At 39.7% G+C, this 22,688-nt stretch overlaps 1 protein-coding gene across 1 annotated transcript in view; it reads left to right on the top strand.

The window, feature by feature from the left end:
- The window catches only part of Antxr2 (ANTXR cell adhesion molecule 2), a 131,151-nt gene that overhangs the window by 59,183 nt on the left and 49,280 nt on the right, over positions 1-22,688 (top strand). The window contains exons 12-16 of the mRNA XM_036201660.1: positions 1,306-1,401; positions 13,969-14,010; positions 14,818-14,913; positions 19,133-19,297; positions 19,535-19,615. Coding sequence (XP_036057553.1) covers positions 1,306-1,401; positions 13,969-14,010; positions 14,818-14,913; positions 19,133-19,297; positions 19,535-19,615 — 480 coding nt within the window. The remainder of the gene's footprint in view (positions 1-1,305; positions 1,402-13,968; positions 14,011-14,817; positions 14,914-19,132; positions 19,298-19,534; positions 19,616-22,688) is intronic.

The raw sequence follows: 22,688 nt of genomic DNA on the forward strand, positions 1-22,688 counted from the left end.
CCAACTAAAACCATTTCCCTGGGGATCCCAGAGAAGTTGAGCTTTGGCAGAGAAGCCAGTTTCCTCTAAACTCAGTGAAAAAAAGTGAAAGTGTCTATGTTCTTTTTGACATCTGTCTCATGTGGATTCTTATTGCTTTGGAGTTCATTTTCTTGGTACATAGTTTGTAAACTTCAAGCAAGGAGTATCAAGTGGTTAGCTGATTGGAAATGGCCTTTGATTTCCTAGGAGACGTACATTCATGATAGAAACATGGAATTAAATTATCCAAAGCTCATAATTAATTCCATTGTAAAAATGCTTTGATTAAAATCTAGAGCAATTCTGTCTACATTTGTTGTCTAATCCTTTTTGTATCTATGAAATCCTAGGCACGGTTCCTACTGGAAGGACTTTGCCTGAGGCCACAGGGTGGATCAGTGGTTACTACAGTGGAGATTAAAGTTACAGGCAGAGGCCAGAGCAGGTGTCTAAAGGGTGGAGGCACTTGGCAGTCAGACAGTGAAGGTCTTGCCTGAGTCACATGTGAACCACAACCAGAAGTCACTTGAAGTAAGGACTCATTAGATGCATTCCATTGAGGCATACATAGCCACAGCCATTGTGTTTGCCTTCTTTCCTTCCTTCCTTTCTCCCTCCCTCCCTCCCTCCTCCTCCTTCTTCTTCTTTTTTTTTTTTTTTTTTGACTTTTTGAGACAGGGTTTTTTTGATTTTTTGTGTAACAGTCCTAGCTGTCCTGGAACTCTGTAGACTAGGCTGGCCTTGAACTCACAGAGATCCACCTGCTTCTGTCTCTCCAATGCTGGCATTAAAGGTGTGTGCTGTGACCACTTAGTCCCCATTGTGTTTCTCTTATTGGCCCATGTTAATATCTTCCTTTCCTTCCAAGTATGTAAAGTAATTGCTGCTTTATCATCATAAAACCCGAGGAAATTCTGCCTGGAATAAATTGAGCCTGAACCAACGTAATTGTTGCCTAAGCACAAAAGTCCCTAAGGGGACCATTTGTTTAATCCTCAGAATCTGTGGTTCTCACATCCTTTTAGGACATGTTTAAATTAGTCTGTAGCATGTTGGAAGACATCACATTTATTATTGACCGTCTTAACGTAACATGGCGTATATTACGTGAAATAAAAAGAAATTAATAAAACTTGAGAGAATGTAACATGATTTGGGTCTGACACTGTTTGGCCTCCTGTGCTCATTTTCTCCTGCCCGGTGCGAACTGCCTTACAAGAATAAATAACCTGTGGGACGTGCCCTCGAGCTTTACTTTTTGTTTGTTTATTTTTCCCTCCACAGTCTAATGGGATTGCAGCCATCATAGCTGTTTTGGTGTTATTGCTGCTCTTGGGCGTGGCCTTGATGTGGTGGTTTTGGCCCCTCTGCTGTAAAGTGGTGAGTACTTTAACTCTGTTCTTATTCATGTTCTAGTGCAGGAAGGTATAAAGTAAGGCCCAGCGGACGAGCACATGTCATGTGGTCCAGCAACAGTACAGCTTTCATTAGCAGCTTGAATTTCAAGTCTTTTTTAAAAAATGTATTTTATAATTTAATTTAATTTTACACATCAGCCACAGATTCCCCTGTCCTCCCTCCAGCCCCCTCTGCCCTCCCCCAGGCCACCCCCCATTCCCATCTCCTCCAGGGCAAGGACTCCCCTGGGGATTCAGCTCAACTTGGTAGATTCAGGCCAGGCAGGTCCAGTCCCCTCCTTCCAGGCTGAGCAAAGTGTCCCTGCAAAAGCCCCAGGTTTCAAACAGCCAGCTCAGGCACTAAGGACAGGTCTTGGTCCCACTGCCTGGGGGCCTCCCAAACCATTTAAGTTAATCAGCTGTCTTGCTTATCCAGAGGGCCTGATCCAGTTGGGGGCTCCTCAGCTATTGCTTCATAGTTCATGTGTTTCTACTAGTTTGGCTATTTGTCCCTGTGCTTTTTCCAATCATGGTCTCAACAATTCTCACTTACACAATCCCTCCTCTTTCTCGCTGATTGGACTCCTGGAGCTCCACCTGGAGTGTGGCCGTGGATCTCTGCATCTGCTTCCATTAGTCATTGGATGAGAGTTCTAGCATGACAGTTAGGGTGTTTGGCTATCTGATCACCTGAGTAGATAAGTCCGGGCTTTCTCTCAACCATTGCCAGTAGTCTATTGAGGAGGCAGCATTTTTTGTAATAGGCAGAACCTGGAAACAACCTAGATGCCCTTCAACTGAAGAATGGATAAATAAAATGTGGTACATATACACAATGGAGTACTACTTAGCAGAGAAAAACAATGACATCATGAGGTTTGCAGGCAAATGGATGGATACAGAAAAAAATCATCCGGAGTGAGGTAACCCAGACTCAGAAGGACAAACATGGTATGTACTCATTCATAGGAGGATACTAGATATAAAACAAAGGATGACTAGACTGCTACTCACAACTGCAGGGAGGCTACCTAGAAAACAGGACCCTAAGAAAGACACAGGGGTCACCCAAAGACAGAGAAATGGGTGAGATCTACTTGAGCAAACTGGACGTCAGGGGTGGGGGGCAGGTAATGAAGGGCAAGGTTCAAGGGAAAGAGAGCTTAGGGGAGTGGGAGATCCCAGCTGGATCAAGAACGGAGAGGGAGAACAAGGAAAAAGAGACCATGATAAATGAAGACCCCAGAGGATTAGGAAGAAGCAAAGTGCTAGAGAGTTCCCCAGAAATCCACAAAGAATTTCAAGTCTTTTACATAGAGTAGCTTCTAGAAAATACATATGTCACTATCTAGTATAAAAAGTACCTCAGAGGCACTTCAGAACTCAGGCTTGTGGGAAGAGGTGTGGAGAGGTTGGGGATAGTTGGGATGAAAGTTATTTCCACTCAAGTTCAAGAAAAGTTTGGGTAAACAGGTGCCACGTTCAGCTGTCGTCATGAGAGTCATGGGTCTGGTGTCTGTTTTAAAAGTGCTCAGAGTGAGCTTCTTTAACGATCTGTTGGCCCAGGGTCTTCTTTTATCTTCCTCCTGTGGCATATTTTAGAGGTAAGTCCAATGCAGAAGTTACTTAGGCTGTCAGTTAAACATTCTATTTAGAGACAGATCAGCAGCTTCAGTTTATGCCACCTTCACCTTTGCAGGAAGCCCGTGGAAGAGTTTGGTGGTGTGGGGTTCTCTATTGCTGAGCTAACATGTTGCCACTTGCTTGACTTGTAAAAGCACCACACATTTTTCCCCAATGATTATTTCATCACAGCTCTTACATGGGCTTCACTGGGTTCACCTGGGCCAGGGGAATGCAGTGGGTGCACACACCTTTCTGGAACTCAGGGCCAGAGTCCATCACTTCCAGTTTAAGGAGGCCACCCTCATTTCTTGCTGTGGGACCTCTTTTATCCATCCTCAAAGCCAGTACCACTGTGGCATATGTCCTTGATCATTTTTCTGTACTTACATATCTCTGAGTGAATCCAAGTGGGGAAGGCTGCCCAGTGTTAAAGACCTATAGATCTCAGTTGGACCCATTTGGACACTACAGGATCATCTTCCATCTCAGCGCTGTTAATGTTCACATCTCTAAAATCCTTTACCATGTAAAGTACTTTATTCACAGAAGCAGAGAATTAAGTCATGGACATCTTTATAGAGGAATTATTCAGCCTCCTACGTGATAGTGCATAACTTCTATACATTAGCATATTTCACTTAATCCCCGTTTATCTAGAGTTTATAGAAAAGATTATCCCAGGAAAATCTTCCAGGGTGTTCCTATGACTTGTTTGAGAGTGTTACTCCATTTCCCGGGGGTATTTAATGTGACACAGGAGACTGCCTGCCTCCACCTCCTTCACCTTTGCTACCTGCTATCAGCTTCCCAAGACATCAGGCCATGCTTTGTATTGCATTTACATTTCTTATGAGCTGCACCACGGTCTGCTGTCATGAGGTAGCCTTCCAATCCTTTATCTCAGGGTACTAGGCCCACAGCATTAACTCTGACAACAGGAGAGATGAAACTCTTCCTGTCTCTCTGCTGAGCTCATCAAGTTCCTGCCACAGCAGTTGATACTCCAACAGTTTCCTGGTTAATCTTGATTATCTTAGATATGGCTATTTTGGGGGTGGATGGCATTCTCGAGTCTCAAATTAAAAAGCAAAATGGTGCCCTAATGTGATTTGTGCTCCTTGCATTTTTAATTTAAATTTTACGATGGCAAATTTCCTCCCTTCGTTAGTTTATAATTTCATTTACTGTTGGTCACAGGGTACAAAAGTGTCAAAGTGTATGCTTGTTCCCTTAAAGATACAAGAAAAAAAAACTGAAATGGACCCTTTTTAGAAAGTTGTTACATATTCTGAAATATAGGTTTAGAATATAATCTTGGATGTTATAAAGGAGAGCCTATCAATGGACAGTGAGAGCAGGTCTATTCTAACCTGAGGCTTCGCAGATAATAAACCTTCTCAATGTAAAGCACTGAGAAGTCCCTCCAGTTATTACAGTATTTCAGAAAGAGTCCCTAGCTTCAGAAATAGAACGATTGCTCCTTAGTTCCGGTTTGTTTAACAGAGGCAGCCACCTTTATTTTACTGAGAAGCACCAAATTAAAAGCCACAAGTCCTGGATGTGAACTCATGGTCACACCTAGGTGGAATTGTGAACTGTAGCAAATGTGCATAGTCACACTTAGGTGGAAGCGAACTGTAGCAAATGTGTTTGGTCTAAAAGGAGGTTGAAAAGCTGGGGTAAGGTACAGGCAAAATTCTTCATTCACCCTTTGGCAAATATGTGTTGATCATGTAGAAAGTGGCAGCTACTGTACTTGGAACTGGGGAATCATAGATACCTACAATATGATATGAAAATTTATATTTTAATATAGAAACAAAGAAATGAGGGTTAGAAGTGTAAATGAAGGTCTCTAAGTGCCCAATAGCAATATATGAAGAACATATTTTTAGAGGAACCTGACTGAGTCTATGATCTCAAATGTGTTTTCAATAATAAAGAAAATGTGCAATTAGTGGACATTTCAGATGTGCATGCATGTGTGCGTGTGCGTGTTTGTGGTGTGCTATAAAAAGTGCTGGGCTGGGAGACCTGTGGAAGACAGTTTGGGTTTTGATAAAACCCTCAGGCAGAAGTGTCTTCCATGCCTTCTAGAAGGTTTGCATTCATCTGAGAATGGGAAGTAACTAGAGAGATCCAAGGGTCTTTGAGGATTCAATGATTTGGGTTCTTGTGATAGAGAGATTGTCTTGAATAATTTAGATCAACACATAACCAAAATTCTTATGAGGGAAATCCGACCACAGAAAGGGAGCAGGCAATGCAATGGAGATAGACTGGAGTAATGCAGACCTCAAGACAAGGAATGCTGGTGTGAGCAGAAGCTGGGAAGGCAAGGAGTGGCCCCCACCACAGCCTGCAGAAGGAAGCAGCTGGCCAACAGTTAACTGAGACTTAATTCAGACCCCTGACTTCCAGAAGTGAATGAGAACCAAGTCTCTATTGTTTTCAGCCACAGGTTTTTGATGATTTTTTTTGCAACAATAAGAAAATAATATTTTTAGACTCATTCTGGTATTCTCATGTTATGACTGGTTAGGGCTATTGATTTTGGGAAGGCAGGAGAGAAGGCTCAGGGGTAAAGGCACTTGCCACCAAGCCTGATGAACTGAGTTTAATACCTGCCACCCACAATGTAGAGAGACACAATTGGCTCTGAGAAGTTGTTCTCTGACCTCATTATTTGCATTATGATACAAAATAAATAGATAGATATAATAAAACTAGACAAAATACAATAGCCCAGTTTGGGTTTGTAGTGGAGAGCTGTCAACTAGCATGTGTAATACTTCATGAACTGAGTGGGACTGACTTACTGTCTCAGAGTGAGATGAAAACAGTATTAGATTATAGCAACAGCTGACAGTGGGGATCTCTGGGCAGGTTCCTCAGGCTGATCCAGCATGGCTTCATTCAAACGTAGCTGTTGAGCTATTGACCCTCCTGAAAACTAGAGATTGGCCAGAGAACAGCAGGCCACAGGATGTTTAGCTAGATACGGTGTCTGTGAAACTAGCTTGTCCTCCGTTAGCTGTACCAGCCTCATCCCAGGACTTGAGGAACAAGTGAAAGCCAGGAACTTTACTTCCAAATAGTTTTATACTGATTCTAGTAAAAGTGCACTGTGTAAAGTAGTATGTATTTTTGGTGATGTGTGAGTAAAAGTATAATTAAGCAAGCATTTAGCATGATTATTTATTCAAAATCTGTCTTGTAGTGCAGCTCAGGAAGTTTATAAAAATGGGCACTGTGTTATTTATTGTAAATCTGCTCAGTGATATACACATATAAACAAATAACATAAATGTTGCCCAGTAAATGCTTCTTATTTGGGACATCTTCCTGAAATACATCATCCCAAACATTGAGAGATGTCAAGTCTGTGTCTACCCACAACCAGCTTTAAAACAGAGCACTCTCTTGCTCATTATAACAAAAGTTCTGTTGGCTGTGGAAGCATATTGTGCTCAAAGGAATTTGTAGTTACCCAGGATGCCTGGTTTCTTTCATTTCAATGAAAACTTGTCACTTATAAATGCATACACCATAGAAAATACACATGTTGTATTCCCATAGAATCAGAGTTCTTTTTTATTACTTACTTACATAATTAATTAATTAATTTTCCAGCTCAATCATAGCTCCCTCTCTCCTCTCTTCTCAGTCCCTCCCCCAACCTCCCTTTTCCCCCACTCCACATCCACTCCCCCTCCTTTCTCTTCAGAAAAGGGCAGACCTCCCATGTATATCTGCCAGTCATGGCTTATCAAGTTACAGTAAGACCAGGCACCTCCTCTCCTATTAAGGTTGGATAGGTAACCCAGTAGGAGGGAAGGGTCCCAAAGCAGGTAACAGAGTCAGAGATGACTCCCTGCCCCCACTGTTTGGAGCCCCAAGAGAAGACCAAGCTCTACAACTGTAATATATGTGCAGAGGACCTAGGTCAGTCCCCTGCAGGCTCCCTGGTTGTTGGTTCAGTTTCTGTGAGCCCCCATGAGCCCAGGTTAGTTGATTCTGTAGGTCTCTGATGATCCCTCCTCCCTCTCTTCCACAGGATTCTCTAAGCTCTGCCTAATGTTTGGCTGTGGGTCTCAGAAACAGAATTCTTAAATGTAATAAAATCTGAAATATAATCAGTTTAGCTTATGTGGAATTGTCACTGGATGTAACCCACAGGGGACTTTCTAGAAGAAGGATTAAGAATTTGTATGAAAAAAAAAAGCAACTTTGTCTCTACTTATAACCGATGCCTATCAATTGCCTTCATTCCTTGTTTGTGGTCCCTAAAGTATTGTGAGTTACTGAAGACTTTGTCACAAGTAGAAAACTTAGTTTCTATAGCACATTCGAAGTTCAGGTATTTTTGAAACATATTTTATATGCCTCACTACTTCAAAGTCATGATAAGTAACATGTCTGTCACTTGGTCTCATTTTTTAATGACTTAATAAAGAAGCATGCCCATTTCTGCAACAGACTTTAAATAGATTTATAAATGCAATATCTTTACAAGTATAATTTAATTTCAACATTATTTATGCACTCAAAATACCATGTATTTAAATTTTGCTTAGTTAATATGAGAAAGGTTCTTTAGGTTTACCAGGCTGCTAAAGTAAGGCATAAAATACAATAGTCATGTCAAAAGTATCTGTCATAGACTGTCCGGCCACTCAAGACGCTTTTATTGGGACTGTTTATACTTTTCTGTCCTGCCATTAATTGCAAGGAGCACTTATAGGGATGGAGGAGGGAGGTGATTGTGACTGAAAATGCTGCGGATTGTGTCCTCTGTGTGCCTGGCTCTCCCACTGAATCAGACTGTTTCTGTGAGCAACTTTTAATAAGAGAGCTCTTATGAGAAGCTGAATAGACAGACCCTACCATTAGTCAGCTGCAGGTTGTGTGGTGTTTGTGAACTGCTCTGCCAGGGGAAAGTTCTTCTGATGAGAGGTCATCCCTGCCTCCTGTTTAAGGCTGAGGCTGCCTGTCAAGAATCCCCACATCCTCCACAGCAACTGTTTTTCTTTAGCAAGGACATCGCCACTGGTTTCCCTTTTGCATTTGATGAAAAGAATGAAGACACAAGGGATTAAAGAAAAGCTTCTTAGGTACTTTCATTACTGTAGAGGATATGCTGTATTGATGGCACATTTGTTTGACTGAACAGGACAGCAGAAATGACAGCCACATAGTCACATCCTTTGGGAGAGCCAGACACTCCACAGAATTACAGGTGTAAGGTTCGTGAGGAAGCAAACAGAGGCTTTCTGGATTGCTGTCACTGAGTGTGGGACACAGCTGCAGACGTTGCTGATTATGCTGGGAATAATGAATGCTCATGTTGCTCTAGTGTCCTTAACCAAAGTTATCCACTCCCAAGGAAGCATGGTGAGGTTCATCGTGTCTTGAGTGCATTCAGGACATTGCAGAAAGATGTTGTGATTCTTAAATTAGAAAGCAACTTAAAAGTTGCCTTTTTTTATAAAAAAAAAAATAACAACCTAATTTGCTTATAAGGTAAACTTCACGGTGATGTTTCCAATCAGAGCTCCACAGAATAATTTTCTTAGCTTCAACAGCTGTACCACTTCTTTTACATAGTAATGATGCTTCTATATTGCACTTGATTTTTATTGTTGAGGAGGGCTCCCTGGTACCCTTATTGAATTACTTTCACAGAGGCCCGATTTTGGGGGGGAATGCACAATAAAACAGAAGTAATTTAAATTTTAATACGCCTTCCTTGCACTATTAATTGAAATGATTTATGATTGGCTGCCTCATTGAAATATAGTATGATAGATGCTTGGATGTATTGCTTCCATGGTGATATTTTCCAACAACATCATTTAGGAAACAGGGTACCAGATTCTTCCTGGTCTGTGACAGTAGCACCGTTAACTCCTGTCAGGATGCATCTTTTTACTGTTCTTCCCATGCCCCATTTGACCTTGTGTTTATTTTGTAGATTTCTGGCTTCTTGTTTATTTGTTCAAGGTAAGGTGCCCTGAGCATCAGTGACCTTGCTAACAAGGGAAGGAAAAGAAGGACAAGATAACTGGACTATATTTTCTGTGTTCAACTGTGGGATTCAGAAAAGGGCTTTCCAAGTAAAAACCTAAGGGAACTTAGGGCTTATGCACTCCAGAAGAAAGATACTGTCCTTGACCCATGATTTTGTCAAGGAGAAAATGAAACAGAGGCCCACATATACCACACATATTTTTTTAAAACGTCCTGTAAATGGAGTGTTTCTCCCATTGTCTGTGGGCTTGTAGCATGTAGATGGCTTTCTTTTAATTACTGGCAAAAATTACTTCTGAAATAATACTTATCTACAGTCATACTGTATCTTTGTGTGTGTGTGTGTGTGTGTGTGTGTGTGTGTGTGTGTGTGTAAAATCCAAAGCAGTTCAATGTTGACAGTTCTTTCACTTTTTTTTTTCTTCTGAATATCAGAACATATGATTGCATCAAGCTGGCTGCAGGCTCCAGTGCTGACATTTTCTAGCGCAAAGAATGCCCACATCACTCGAACATTTGAAAAGTGTTAATGAGCAGATCAAAAGGACTGTTGCCTGAAGCAGCTAACTTTCTTTTTAAAAAAAAAAAAATTAAGAAATCGGCTCTCCTCCAAACTGAAATCTTCATTCTAGCAGCTAAGTAGATGAGATGTAATTCCCCCACCCACCCCTATGATGATAATAACAAACGGAAAAAAAAAAAAAAATTGGAGAAGACTCAAACTCTCCATATGGTTCATAAAGTGGTGAAAGTGTTTTCCAGAATTTTCAATACAGAGCTGAAGGATGCTAAGTGGAAAAAAATCCTGGCAACTGGGCAATATTATGCCTTTTAAAACCTGCAAATTCTCATGAAATATGGTGCACATGAATACACCCTTCTCTGGAGTGAATGTGCTCTTACACTATTTAATACCAGAATGAGGTTCTCATGACTGTTATTTTTAATGCACTTGGACAACACTGAGTTGCCTTTTCCCCCAAAACAAATTTTACTGGTGTGCAGGCCTGCCACTTCAACACAGACTCCTGACATTATTTTCTTGCCCTTTTGTTACTTATGAGGCCACGTTATAATGTGTATAGGAATATTTTCAAATGTAAGAAGAAAACTAGTTTATTTCCTGTCCTGAAATTTCTAAATGAGTGATGGGGGCATCACAGTGAATGTTCAATGCTTCTCTTAAATGGTATAAAGCCCATCTCAAGCCTACACTTTATGTAACTCTAATTTTCTATCATCTGTGATTCCATTCACCCATCCATCCCAGTAACAATTGCTTGGCAAACAACTGATCTTTCACAGACTTTCCCCTTGGCAGTTGCTTTTAGTTTGAAAGTATCTAATATAATGGAATTAAACTCAGAGTTTGGAAATAGATTGTTCTAAGTGGTGGGTTTGAATTTTGGTTCTATCTTTTCTCTTTGTATTGACTTGGAGAGGTGTTGTAATTAGGGGTTGTTGGAGTTCCTTTTGCTGTGCTTAAAATAGACATCAGCATAGTTACCTTACAGGGTTATGAAAATAAAGAGCATCTGCCATATGACAGTACAAGTGAAGGATGGTTACTGTTAGCAAGAAGAACACAGTCCAACCCCGGTTCTGGGTCCTGTCCTGGGGTTCCTGTCATTTGTTGTGATGGAGGTTGTGTCTCTTAACTCGGTAGACTGGTATTCGATTGAGATAGGACATAAAAAATTTATTTTCATTGTTGACCATGCATGCTTCCAGACTTCAAAATCCCTTTAAATTTATAATAGGTCATACACATAGTTTCATATTAATTAAAAAACATTACTTTTAAAAGATTTTTTTCTGGAATGATAGGAATGCAAGGCATAAGTGTATATATATATACACTATGACTTGTGGAAAGTCATAGAAACAAAAGACCTGTTAGAAATATTGTGATGCATGTATTTTTATTATCTTATTAGGCTTTTCATGTTGGAGAGGACCCAAAATTAATCCAGTTTATTTCCCAGATGTAGAAAATGGGGATGATCCTATGTCCTTACAACTACTGTTAAATTCACTAGTTCTCTGAATTCATTGGTTGATAGAGAAAACTGATGACTATTTTCACTGAAATTATCAATATTTTACTATCATGGAACTCTTAGTGTATCATTTTCACATTTTAATCAACATTTTACTTACTAACTTGGAGCTTGATCATGACCTAAAATATTAATGGTCCATATATTTGAAGGAAGTAGGGGGATTATCAATCTTGTTGGAGTTAGATACACGTACAGAGAAAGTTGGGGCAGAGTTGTGTGGAAACTGAGGCATCAGACAACAGAACAGCTAGCTCATGTAGATGTACCCCAGAGGCTTGATATCGCTACATTACAGATTATGCCAAGTAAAGGATTTCCAGCAAATTGGAAACATACTAAGGTACTCCTTGTCCTGTGTGAGTCTGACAGAAGTGACGACATACAGATTTTAAATATATATTTATTTATTTTATATATGTGTGTGTGTATGTATGTGTGTGTGTGTGTGTGTGTGTGTGTGTGTGTGTGTGTGTCACATGCATACAGGAGTCCACAGGGAGTTGGTTCCCCTGGAAGCAGAGTTATGGACAGTTGTGAGCTACCATGTGAGTTCTGGCAAATGAATCTGGGGTTTCTGCAAAAGCAGTAAATGCTCTTAACTCCTGAGCCAATTTCTGCTGCCTTCTAGAAGAATCTTAGGTTGAATCTTAATTTTCCTCTATTAGCACTCATGTGGATGGTCAGTATGAAATAAAAAGAAAGGGTTATTGAAGGGAGTATGATGTAATACCCAGGATGATATGATAAAGGAGACTGCTAGAGAGTCTATTTATATTATTTTTTATTTATCTGTGCAAGATGTCCATGTTATAAGAGTAAATTTGAAATCTTTGCTATGAAATGAAAGTGATCTCAGATATGTTCAGGCTCCTTGGAATAGAAAGGTGTATTTTGGACTTTCTCTGGTAAGAGATCTCCAGAGAACACTTGGAAGACATAATAGAGACATAAATCCCAAAGCCCTTACAATAAAATTCAATGATTTCCTGATTTGAACTGTATGCATTGGAACTTTGAGTCTATTTTGACTGGAGAAATGACTGATTAAGCTTCTATCAGAAGAATATTGACCTGATTACACAAGTTAAAACAAAGACTTGCTAGAGATACTGAAAGAGGCTAGTTGTTTAATTTTTACCACAAGGATTGCATATACCCACTGGTAAAAAAAAAAAAAAATGTAATGATAGACTATCAAGAGCGTGGATACGAGTATTCTTATTTTCCCCTTTTTGGCTTCTTATTGAGCATTTCCTACATGAATATAATATATTCTGATCAAATCTACCACTCCTAACCCCCTCCAACTTCTCCTCAGTTATTCTCACCACTTCCCTACCAATCTCATTTGCTCTTTTTTGAAACCCATCAATTAAAATGCTGAGAAGAGGCAAGGAACCACAAGGTCCAACTGCTTTGTCCAAATGCCATTGAGTCTAATTGCTGGGTCATATCTGAAAATGTTATTTTGGGTTAATGAAACTGTAGTTAGGTTATTGACAAATGAATATATACTACAGAAAGTGAACAAAATAATCCAGGTAACTCATAACCGTTTTATAAAAAATGAGTTATATCTTTAGCTCCCAAATATAACCTCAATAGAAATGAAGTAATTATTGTAGTCTCAAAACCAGGAATTTATCTTCATTAGGAAGAAAAAGTATGTGTGCGTGTGTGCGTGCGTGCCTGTGTGTGTGTGTGTGTGTGTGTGTGTGTGTGTGTGTGTGCAAACTCAGGTTTTCCAGACTCTCCAGGACCAGGGCTGAAAAGTAGAAACTGTTAGAGAAAGAAGCTTTGGCTTCCTTGCCAGTCAAATGATGACTTATGAAATAGTGAATTTCTCTGTTGCAGTAGTCCAGACATAATTGGAACCACCACTAGGTGGGGAATTTTTAGAATATTGAAGTTTTGGTGTGTGTAACTTGCATGAGTTGTAAAATGCGCTTGACATCTTTAAAGTCCATAGAATCCTAAGTCTTTGACTTTGGGTTGTGACAGTGAGAATGAAAATAAAAATAATCGTTTCTTATCTCTTCATCTTTTCTCTTGCTGTAGTCCCTCCCTCCTGTTTCCCTTCTTCCTCCCTACCTTTTTCCTCCTTGGTTTCTATTCTCCCCAACCCTTTCCCCTTTTCTCTCCTCCTGACTTCCCCCCTTCCCTCTTGCTTCACATCCTTGAAAGTGTATTTTGTACCAATCCCACTCTGCTAAACAGAGTACAGGAAATGAGCATGTGAAATGTGTATTGATATTTACAAGGGGACTTTTTTAAAACTGAATAAAAAAAAAAGAGACCCCTATAAATTTTGGGGAAGAAGAGAGAGTCATTTATAAATATCGCAGAAATGATAGTCTGCTTTGGGAAGACAGGAGTTCATGGCGTGGGAGGGGGAGGAGGTAGAGAACAATGTTAAAGACTCAGTTGGACCTAGAAAGAATTTGGAGAAGTTATTTAGAAAAAGGAGCCATTATAGATTATGCCAGCACTTGTAGTCTGCATCTGGAAAGAGTGAACTATTAGAAAGGAAACTTTGGGAAGAAAGGTTGTGTTGGTGTTGATCTTACCGAGTGCAACGCTGATAACAGTGCTTTCATTGGACATATAGGTCAGTAAATAAGATACAAAGTATTCCCTTCTTAATAAAGGGGATATATAGTTCATAACCTTCAGTCAGCTTCATTTGATTACAGTTTTGTTTTAAATCTTAATCCACCTCTGGAATTAATACAGTAGCCATTGGAGTTTTTGTTTGTTCTGTTTTTATACATTCTTACTTTTTCTTATGTTATGGAACTTTTTACATTTTATTATGTTTTGTTTTGGGACAGGTTATCAAGGATCCTCCCCCACCACCTCCTGCACCAAAGGAGGTAAGTGAGTGCCTAATAAAGTGATATGGAGTATTTTTATTTTCATTTGTGAATATCATTCCAAAATTAGACCAATTCTATTTATGTGATAACTATGTATCTACTTTTTACTTTGTGAAAACCAACTGCTATTTTTTTAATCTTATGATTTCTTTCATGGAGTAGAGGAATGAGCCCTTCATTGGTAGACTAACCACAGGATCAAAAGTACATAGAGATTTAATATAATATAACTAATAGTCCTGATGACACTTATCTAAAATTGTTGATATACTGAAGCTGGCAGTTCAAAGATGCCCTTACTTTCTTCAAAGTGACAATTTGCTATTATTCCTCTGTTAGCTAACATCATTCTACAATGTAAAGTAAGGAATTGCTGGGATTATGCATTTTTAGGCTTCTTTAAAGTTTGTTTTTTCACTATAAATTTCACACTTCAAAGTTACATATATATTGACACGTGAAATAATTGTTGAAGTGTTGCCCTAAGTTGAATCATCTTTCCAAGTTTGAATTGGTGGATATACTTGGTTTAAATACACAATACTAACAGTTGCAAAAAGCAACTTCTGTTAGCCTAGGGGTGATGTAGGGAGAATTTGCTGAAGGGAAGGTGTCTTAATCTCTTGTAGAACTGCACTTGAAATTGATGCTTGTGATTATAAATGCACCCATATATCCCAGGTATAATTTTTACATTTTCCCATAGCAATGGAATTATTTGAAACATTTAAATGTAATTCAGCTCTGACCAAATGACATTTTAAGAAATTAATTAAATCAACTTTTAAAACTATATCTCCATAGGAAGAGGAAGAAGAACCTTTGCCCAACAAGAAATGGCCGACTGTGGATGCTTCCTATTATGGTGGTCGAGGAGTTGGAGGAATTAAAAGAATGGAGGTTGGTCTCATAAAGAAATAGAGAGTGCTAATCTAAAATATGTGTTTGCAGGGTTTTTGAGCCACAGACACTCTGCTTTTTATAACCTCTTTAGTTAGCACTGGGCCTTCTCTGGGCACATTCCTTTCCTGTGGAATCATCCTAGCCGTGTCAGAACTAGGGGAGAACAAGAGGCTTCATTGGTCAAAGGACTGCATTGATAAAATTTCTGAATCCCAAGCATAAAAATAGTTATGGGTTTCCCTTCTGTTTTGGGAAAAATTACCCCATGGAACACCAACTTCAAGAATGCCAGTCACTCATAGTTGCAACAATGTTCTCCTTTGAAAAGACCCAACAGTTAGTTACTATTTGACAGACAAATTTTTAAAATATTCAACAGCATGGATATGGATTTATCACAAATATAGAAGAGGCACATTTAAAACTTTCAACAGCTTTTACTTGCCAGTCACCAACTATCCTAATTAATACTACATATCATTTATTATGTTGAACTAATTGTTGTTAGTACAGTAGTCAAAAGATTGAGATTCTTTCTTAAAAAAAAAAAAAGTATCATGAACCCATGAGTAGATCCTGGGTAAAAAGGAATATGATTCTATGTATTAGTCAGGTTTTTGTTACCAATACTTTAGATAAATCAACTTACAAAAAGGGAATTTTATTTTGGCTCAGGTTAACTTGTGGTTTTTAAGCCTTCTTGGTTTGGGGTCTAGGTCCAGGCAGAACATTGTGGCAGGGAGCATTTGGTAGAGCATGCTGCTTACCATGGGCAGATAGGAACAAAACAAGACAAAGGACATCTTGCTATCACCCCCAGATGCGCAACCTATAAAAACTCTTAGCCCTCCTCCTGGTCCTATCTCTTACGGGTGCTGCCACCTTCCAAAAGAGCCACAGGTCCCTAAGGGGTCATTCCATATCCAAACTGCAGTAATTTCTCTATGCTCAAGAAAGCACAGGCACATTCCCAGTAGCCTGTAATTCCAACTTTAAGAGTCCCTGAATTCCAGCATGCAACATTGTATCCCCTGTCCTTCCTTTTTAGTAGAGCAAAATTTTATTTTTGAAAAAGCAAGAGTCAACCTCCATTGAGTCTATGTCCATTAATCGTGAAAAATTTTGGCCACATAAATGGAATACTCTATTGATATGATGGTAAATGGGATGATAATGAATTTTTAAAATGACAAAGAAAGTACAGATATTTACAAAGAAGAAATTCAGTATATACAGGTATATAATAAAACTGAATTGAGAATTAAGCATCATTAAAATTTCTAAACTTTGAATTTAGAATTGGAGTGGGAAAACCATCCATAATGCTTTTTATAAGCACACCTCCTCAAACCTGCAAAGTACATAAGCTGGAGAGAGTAAATGGATTATATAAGTTCTGAGGTCATCAGAATTGGAGAAGAAACCTTCAGAGCTGAGGTTAGATTAAGTCACAATGGATACTTTGTGTTCTGGATTTTACAAATCTTATTCTTTTAATTTAAATATTGATTTAAACTCTCCTCTAATGGAGTTTTCAGAAAGCTGGAGCAGAGCTTTTCATAACAGCTGTTATCACAGCAGATCTACTACAATTCCTAATCATTTCACATGGGGGTTTCTGCCAATTCTTGTGAAACAGACTTTTAAAAATTCTGAAATTGCTCCTTTATCATATAGACTCTAATTTATCCAAATATGCTTTGGAAATAGGAAACTGGTTGTTGATAATAAAAGCCAAGTGGAACTGGAAGGATCTAGCTCTGAAGTTTGTCCTTACCTACCTTTTCCCCATAGTAAAATAAAGCTGTGGGCAAACTCTCCTAAGAATTTCTTTAGCCATCTATTTCTGTTCTTCTTCCTTCCATCCTTTCAGGGCATCTCAGTGTGATCAACTTAAAATTTTAAAATTCACACACACACACACACACACACACACACACACACACACACACATGTTTAATTCCTTTGTAGAGTTGCAGGATACTTCTACAAGGTGTCTTCTAGTCTTAGTCCTTAAGATTAAGTGTAACTTGTGTTTAGTGAAGGTTGGTGATAACCCAGAAGCTTTTTCATGAAACAAAGACAGCAAACTTATTAGTCTCCTTAGACTTCTATGACTGAGGGTCATGCACCTCATCATCAAAGCCTGAGAATGCCATGTTGGATCAGAACTGCAGTGCAACCAACTTTCACTTTTTTAAAATCTGAGGATGGTTCCAGTGATATTGTGTCTAATTATCATAACCTCTTTGGTTTCAAGTGTGAAAGCCAGTCTAATGAGCTGTTTGTGTTCAAATCTACCCCTTCTGCATGAATCTAAATTATATCAAACTTACAGATTCACTCTGAACTATTTCTATGAGTTGTCGAATCCACGTGTTTACTAAACCACCTGTCTCTTTTGTTTAGTTTTGTTCCCCAAAATTGAGATGATTGAACTGCAAGAAATGTGCACTGGTTTTAGAGTTTTAAATTCATTAATTATACCTAAATATTTTATTCTAAGTATTAGCTTATCTAGGCCAAGACTGTGATATGAAAAAAAGATGGTAATTTTCCTTCCTTCCTTCCTTTCTTCCTCTTCTTCCTTCCTTCCTTCTTTCCTTTCTTCTTTTCTCCCTTCCTTCCTCTCTTCCTTCCTTTGTTTTTTTTCAGAAAGAAAGCCCAACTATCTAGCATTAAAGGTTTAATGTGTTTCAAACAAATTTAACAACCCCACAAAGAACATTCTAGCCATTGATCACATTGAATGATACACATAGACTTTGATGACTCAGCATTGAAATTGAAAATTATTCTAAAATTGTAGTAAAAAAGGGGTGTGTGTGTATGTGTTTAAAACTATCTAAGTGGCTTTATCAAAAAGCTTGCATAGTTGTTTTTCTATGGAAAGTAACCATCCATCTTCCTGCTTAACAATTCAGTCAGTGACTTTAAACTTTTTCTTCTGCTGAGATGACTTAATGGTGTGTTGTAGCATATCTTGGACTGGTCTTTGCTTCTCTACATGCACGTTGCTTGTTGAGTACTGTCCTCTTGGGCAATATCCTGGGATTCTCCCACTGATCCTGTTTGGGTAAAGTCCTTCTCCAGAGACCATTTCCTATTCATATATTATTGGGTTATGACTTGACTCTTAATTTCTGTTTACTGAAAAGTAAAGAAACAATAACCCCAGTTCTCTTGGTTTGGATCAATATTAAGAGTTCCCAGAAAATGAAATGATCTAAAATCTGTGGGATTCCCTAATGGTCTGTGTTTTTTTCCCCTCAAAACAGAACCTTTTCAAATTCCTGTCTCTCTAGTAAGAATTTATTTATCAAATGACTATATTCAGATGAGCAAAAGAACTGAAGACAGAAAACTTTTTTGGCAAGAAGAATGCTGTAAAGGGAAATTCATACTTTATGAACCAACCAAATACGAAAAGCTTTAAAAAGATTAATTTCTTTTCTGTAAGATAAATTTATGTAATTCAAAATCATGTAAAACTTATTCACTCATTTCTTACTGCTTATGTCCAAATCCCTGTCCTGTGTGTATGCACCTGTAGTGGCTTTGGGCACATTTTTTTAACCTGTGCCATAGTTCTGTCATCTGGAAGAGACACACATAGTATCTATTTCCTTGCATTTTTGTATGGATTGAATACACATGAACACATGGAATAAATGCTAGCATTACCATCTCAAATACCTTAAGGTAGAATTGAACTACATAGTCATACATTATCTATGTATACCACAAATTATCTCCTTTTTGAAATGCTGGAGAAACCATTACACCAGATTTAAGTGATATCGTATTTTTACAAGAGTTATTTTGTATTTGAGTCATGATAATAATATAATAAAGAATAATGAGAAAACAGAGACAGGAAGATCCCTGAACTTTCCTGTCCAGCCAGCTTATTCTAATAGGCTAGCTCCAGGTCCCAGTGAGAGACCTTGTCTCACAACACATGGTGGAGGGCACCTGAGGAATGACCTCTGAAGTTTACCTCTGGCCTCCACACACGTATGAACTCAAACAAACATGAACATGTACATATATACCACACATATACCCACAGGCAAACAATAATGAGTGGCGTGGGACCCATTAAAACTCAGAAGAGAAGGAACTGGGAGTGACTAGACCAGTTCACTGTGGGCCACGGAAGAGCTTGCTCTTCGGGGCCACTTTGTCTGACAGCAGTGTCTCCTTCATTTTAAAGGTCCGCTGGGGAGATAAAGGATCTACGGAGGAAGGGGCAAGGCTAGAAAAAGCCAAAAATGCTGTGGTGATGATCCCGGAAGAAGAGATACCCATGCCATCGAGACCACCTCGACCCAAACCCACATACCAGGCCCCTCAGACAAAGTGGTACACGCCAATTAAGGTACTTGCCTACGTTTCATGTGATACAGCTTCAAGCTAACAGGAATGTAGTAGCTTTTACTGCCTCTCCTGTCCCAGGAGGAAGACTAAGGCAGACCAGATAGCAGACACTCATTTTGTGCTCTAGCAACTACTTATTTTCTTGGCATAAAAGCCTTCAAGTTTTTGTATTTCCTAACTTACTTAATTGATTAATGAAATGAAGCTACCCATGTTCACAAATCCACTCTCTCTCCAGGGTCGTCTGGATGCACTCTGGGCTTTGATCTTGAAGCAATATGACCGGGTGTCCTTGATGAGACCCCAGGAAGGAGATGAGGTTTGTGTATGGGGATCTCTTGAGAAAGGTGCTGGGGGGGGGCAGTATAATGAAAATAGGGAAATATTAATGAAAATAATTTAAAACTTTCTGTTAGCACGCAGGATGGAATTGATACTGACCAGTGTGTGCTCTTGTTACATGGGGTATTTGTTAAATTTTGTTTTTACAATTCATTTTCAAGCCAATTCCACAGCAGTGCCTTTCCAGATAATTGATTAAAATCATAAGCATGCTCATTGCTTTAGCGTTTGACTTTGAAAACAAGTGTTCTGAGTTATTTTCTTTTGGAAGAAACAGACTGGGAATTCGCATCTGAAGTCTTTCTTCTAGCATTTAGAGGCCATGAGATCTAGGGAAAATACCTCAGACCCACTGTCTTTCGCTATAAACATGTTACCTGCCTTCAATAGTTGTCACAGTATGGTCTCTGAAATATGTCAAGGTGTCCTTAAGGCTTGAAGCACCAAAGAAGTCTGTGGTAGTACTATCTATTTCCACATACTTACAGATGTGTTGTATGTGTGTCTTTTCCTCACCAAGGGAGTCCGTTTAAAACTCTTCTTTTAAAAATGTGTAGAATCACTCTGTTTTTAATATTTTTCTAATGATTTATACCATTTTCCTGGTGTAGCACTCTTAGAGAAATTGTTCAAAGGCTCCTCATAGGCAACAGCGGTAGGTTTGATTGTGAATCCTGGTGCTGTTCCTGATGCCCACGGTGGGAATACAATCCTATATCTCCCACAAAGGAGTGAACACCATGTACATCTCCTCAGAGGACCTTGGCTTCACTTAGGTCTGACATGCTACTCTAACACTATGAAGTAGTCCATCAAATTAGTATTTATGTTATGAAGCCAAGATAAGATGTATTTAGTATTAGGTGGTTTTAGCTTGGTGTTTAAGAGTTTAAAAGAATTTTAAATTTAAAATTCAACCTTGGAACATTTCAGAAACATCAGCCAGTGAGGATATGCATCTTGAGAAATATTGCTGAACTCTTTAACAGGATGTCAGTCCCCTTGGATAGAACCACTGGGAGAGAAAGCTATGTGCTCTATGATGCAGATTCTTCTATTGCCAGTTCATTGGCAGATTCTCAATAGAAACTTCTTTTATATGGAAATTCACATCTCAGTTTAAGTTCATTTGTGGGTTTGAGTTCTGTTTCTGGAGCTACATGTAACTCTTCTTCCTCGTCAACTCTCTAGACTTTCACTTCACTTTGCTTACAATTATTTTCATGCCTCCTCTCAGCCTGCTCTTCACCAGGTTAGATACTGGTTTGTATGTTTAATAATTTCCATTTTATTAAGTTATTAAGTGTTGGATATTAAGTGAATGGTGAGATATTGGGGGTGGGATTCCAGTTCTCTTCTTCAAACTTTATATGCTTTCTTAACTATTATGAAAAAGTTTAGATGTTTGCAAAATTTACTTCCCTAAAATTCACCAGTACTCTGTTAAACATTACGTTCTAAATCATGAATACACGCTCCATGTAAATATTAACTGTATATATGTGTGTGAGGCCTTCAATTTCATCCGATTACCAGTTTGCTCTAAAAATTTGCTTTCCATTAAATATTAGAAAGTCCATTAAATAGTGTATTGTCAGCATAGACAAACATGTTAAATTCCTATTGAAGTAGTTTGACTATAATATCAAATAACTCATTGGGACAAGTGTTATCGGACATTAAGGTCAATTCCTTAAAGGAAAAATTTGAAATGTATCACCATGTAAATTGGTGTTGGTACTAATTTTCCTCCCCTTCCCCGTGTCTCCCGTGGTGGTCACGGACCTTTTTTGTATGCACGCATATGCGCAAATACAACATTTACTTCTGTTTGTGCTTTTTGTGAAGTATTTATGCTGGTACAGGAGGGTAAGTGTGTGATTGTAAAACAGTTTGTTCATTTTAGGCATTAGGAAGGCTCCGGAACTCCCACATTTAGATGGGGGTGTTCGTTTACATTGCCAGGGCATAAATAATACTTTTCCTTCTGGATACCTGGGAGTCACATCCTCTGAGGGTGGGGGAGGAGGCTGACTTTAAGCTGCATGACAGCCAGTAAAGCACAATTGTTCTCAGGGCCTGCCTAATGGCTCCAAGGAACACAACCCCTGCCTACCCAGCAGCTTGTTATGTGCTTTGAAAAACAGCCTTGTCATTTATGTAGGAACAGTTTCCCGCAGATTCCGCCTCCCGAGAGCTCAGTCGAATAAACAAACTCTCGACCAGAGAACTAAAGCTGCCTTGAGTCCCGCAGGTGGGGGCAGCGTGTCCTTCCTGGTGCATTTGGAGCGGAAGCTGTGCTGGGGCGCAGAGGCCGCAGGGCTCCCGGGCTGAGCTCTGCGCGCCCCGAAGTCCTTGATGCGGAGGCTGGAGTCGGTGCGAGCCGTATCAAAGCGGCCGCGGGGGCGGCGGGCGGGCTCCCAGCGCGCGGCTGCGGGCGAGCGCGGGCTTTGATGCGGGCGGCAGGTCCTGGGAGTCGCAGGTTTGGCGGCCAGGTGCGCGCTAGCAGGTTGTCCCGACATCTGCTGGTGGCGGCGGCCGCCGATTGTCAGCCGAGGTAGTTAAGAGCGGCAGGACCGTTTTGGTCTTGCGCGCGCTGCCTGGAGGCCTGAAACTCCAAAGGTAGGAGCGGGGTGGACACAGCTGTGCTCCCAAACTTGCCGCAGGCACAAATAGGAGATCTAATGCAGTTTGACTCCACGGCGGTGGGGGAACAGGACAGAGAGGCACTTCAGAGACAACTTACGGCTGCAACATCTGCCGCCAAGTTTCCGGGGAGTGACAGGGGACAGCAGGTACAGATCGAAGTCTCTGCACAAACAACCTCCATTACGCCCTGGACTCTTTTGAAGGGTCTCCATCAAACAGGCCCGAGTCCGCAGCAGGAGTTTGTTTGGTTTTCAAAGCAGTGTTTTGTGTTGTGTTGTGGTGTGTGTGTGTGTGTGTGTGTGTGTGTGTGTGTGTGTGTGTTTCCCCCCTCAATAACAAGGTAATTTATAAATGATGCATTACCATGCGTCCTCCTTTTTTTTTTCTCTATGAAAAGAGAG

Source organism: Onychomys torridus, chromosome 10 (genome assembly GCF_903995425.1).
Source record: "Onychomys torridus chromosome 10, mOncTor1.1, whole genome shotgun sequence".
Classification (NCBI taxonomy): domain Eukaryota; kingdom Metazoa; phylum Chordata; class Mammalia; order Rodentia; family Cricetidae; genus Onychomys; species Onychomys torridus.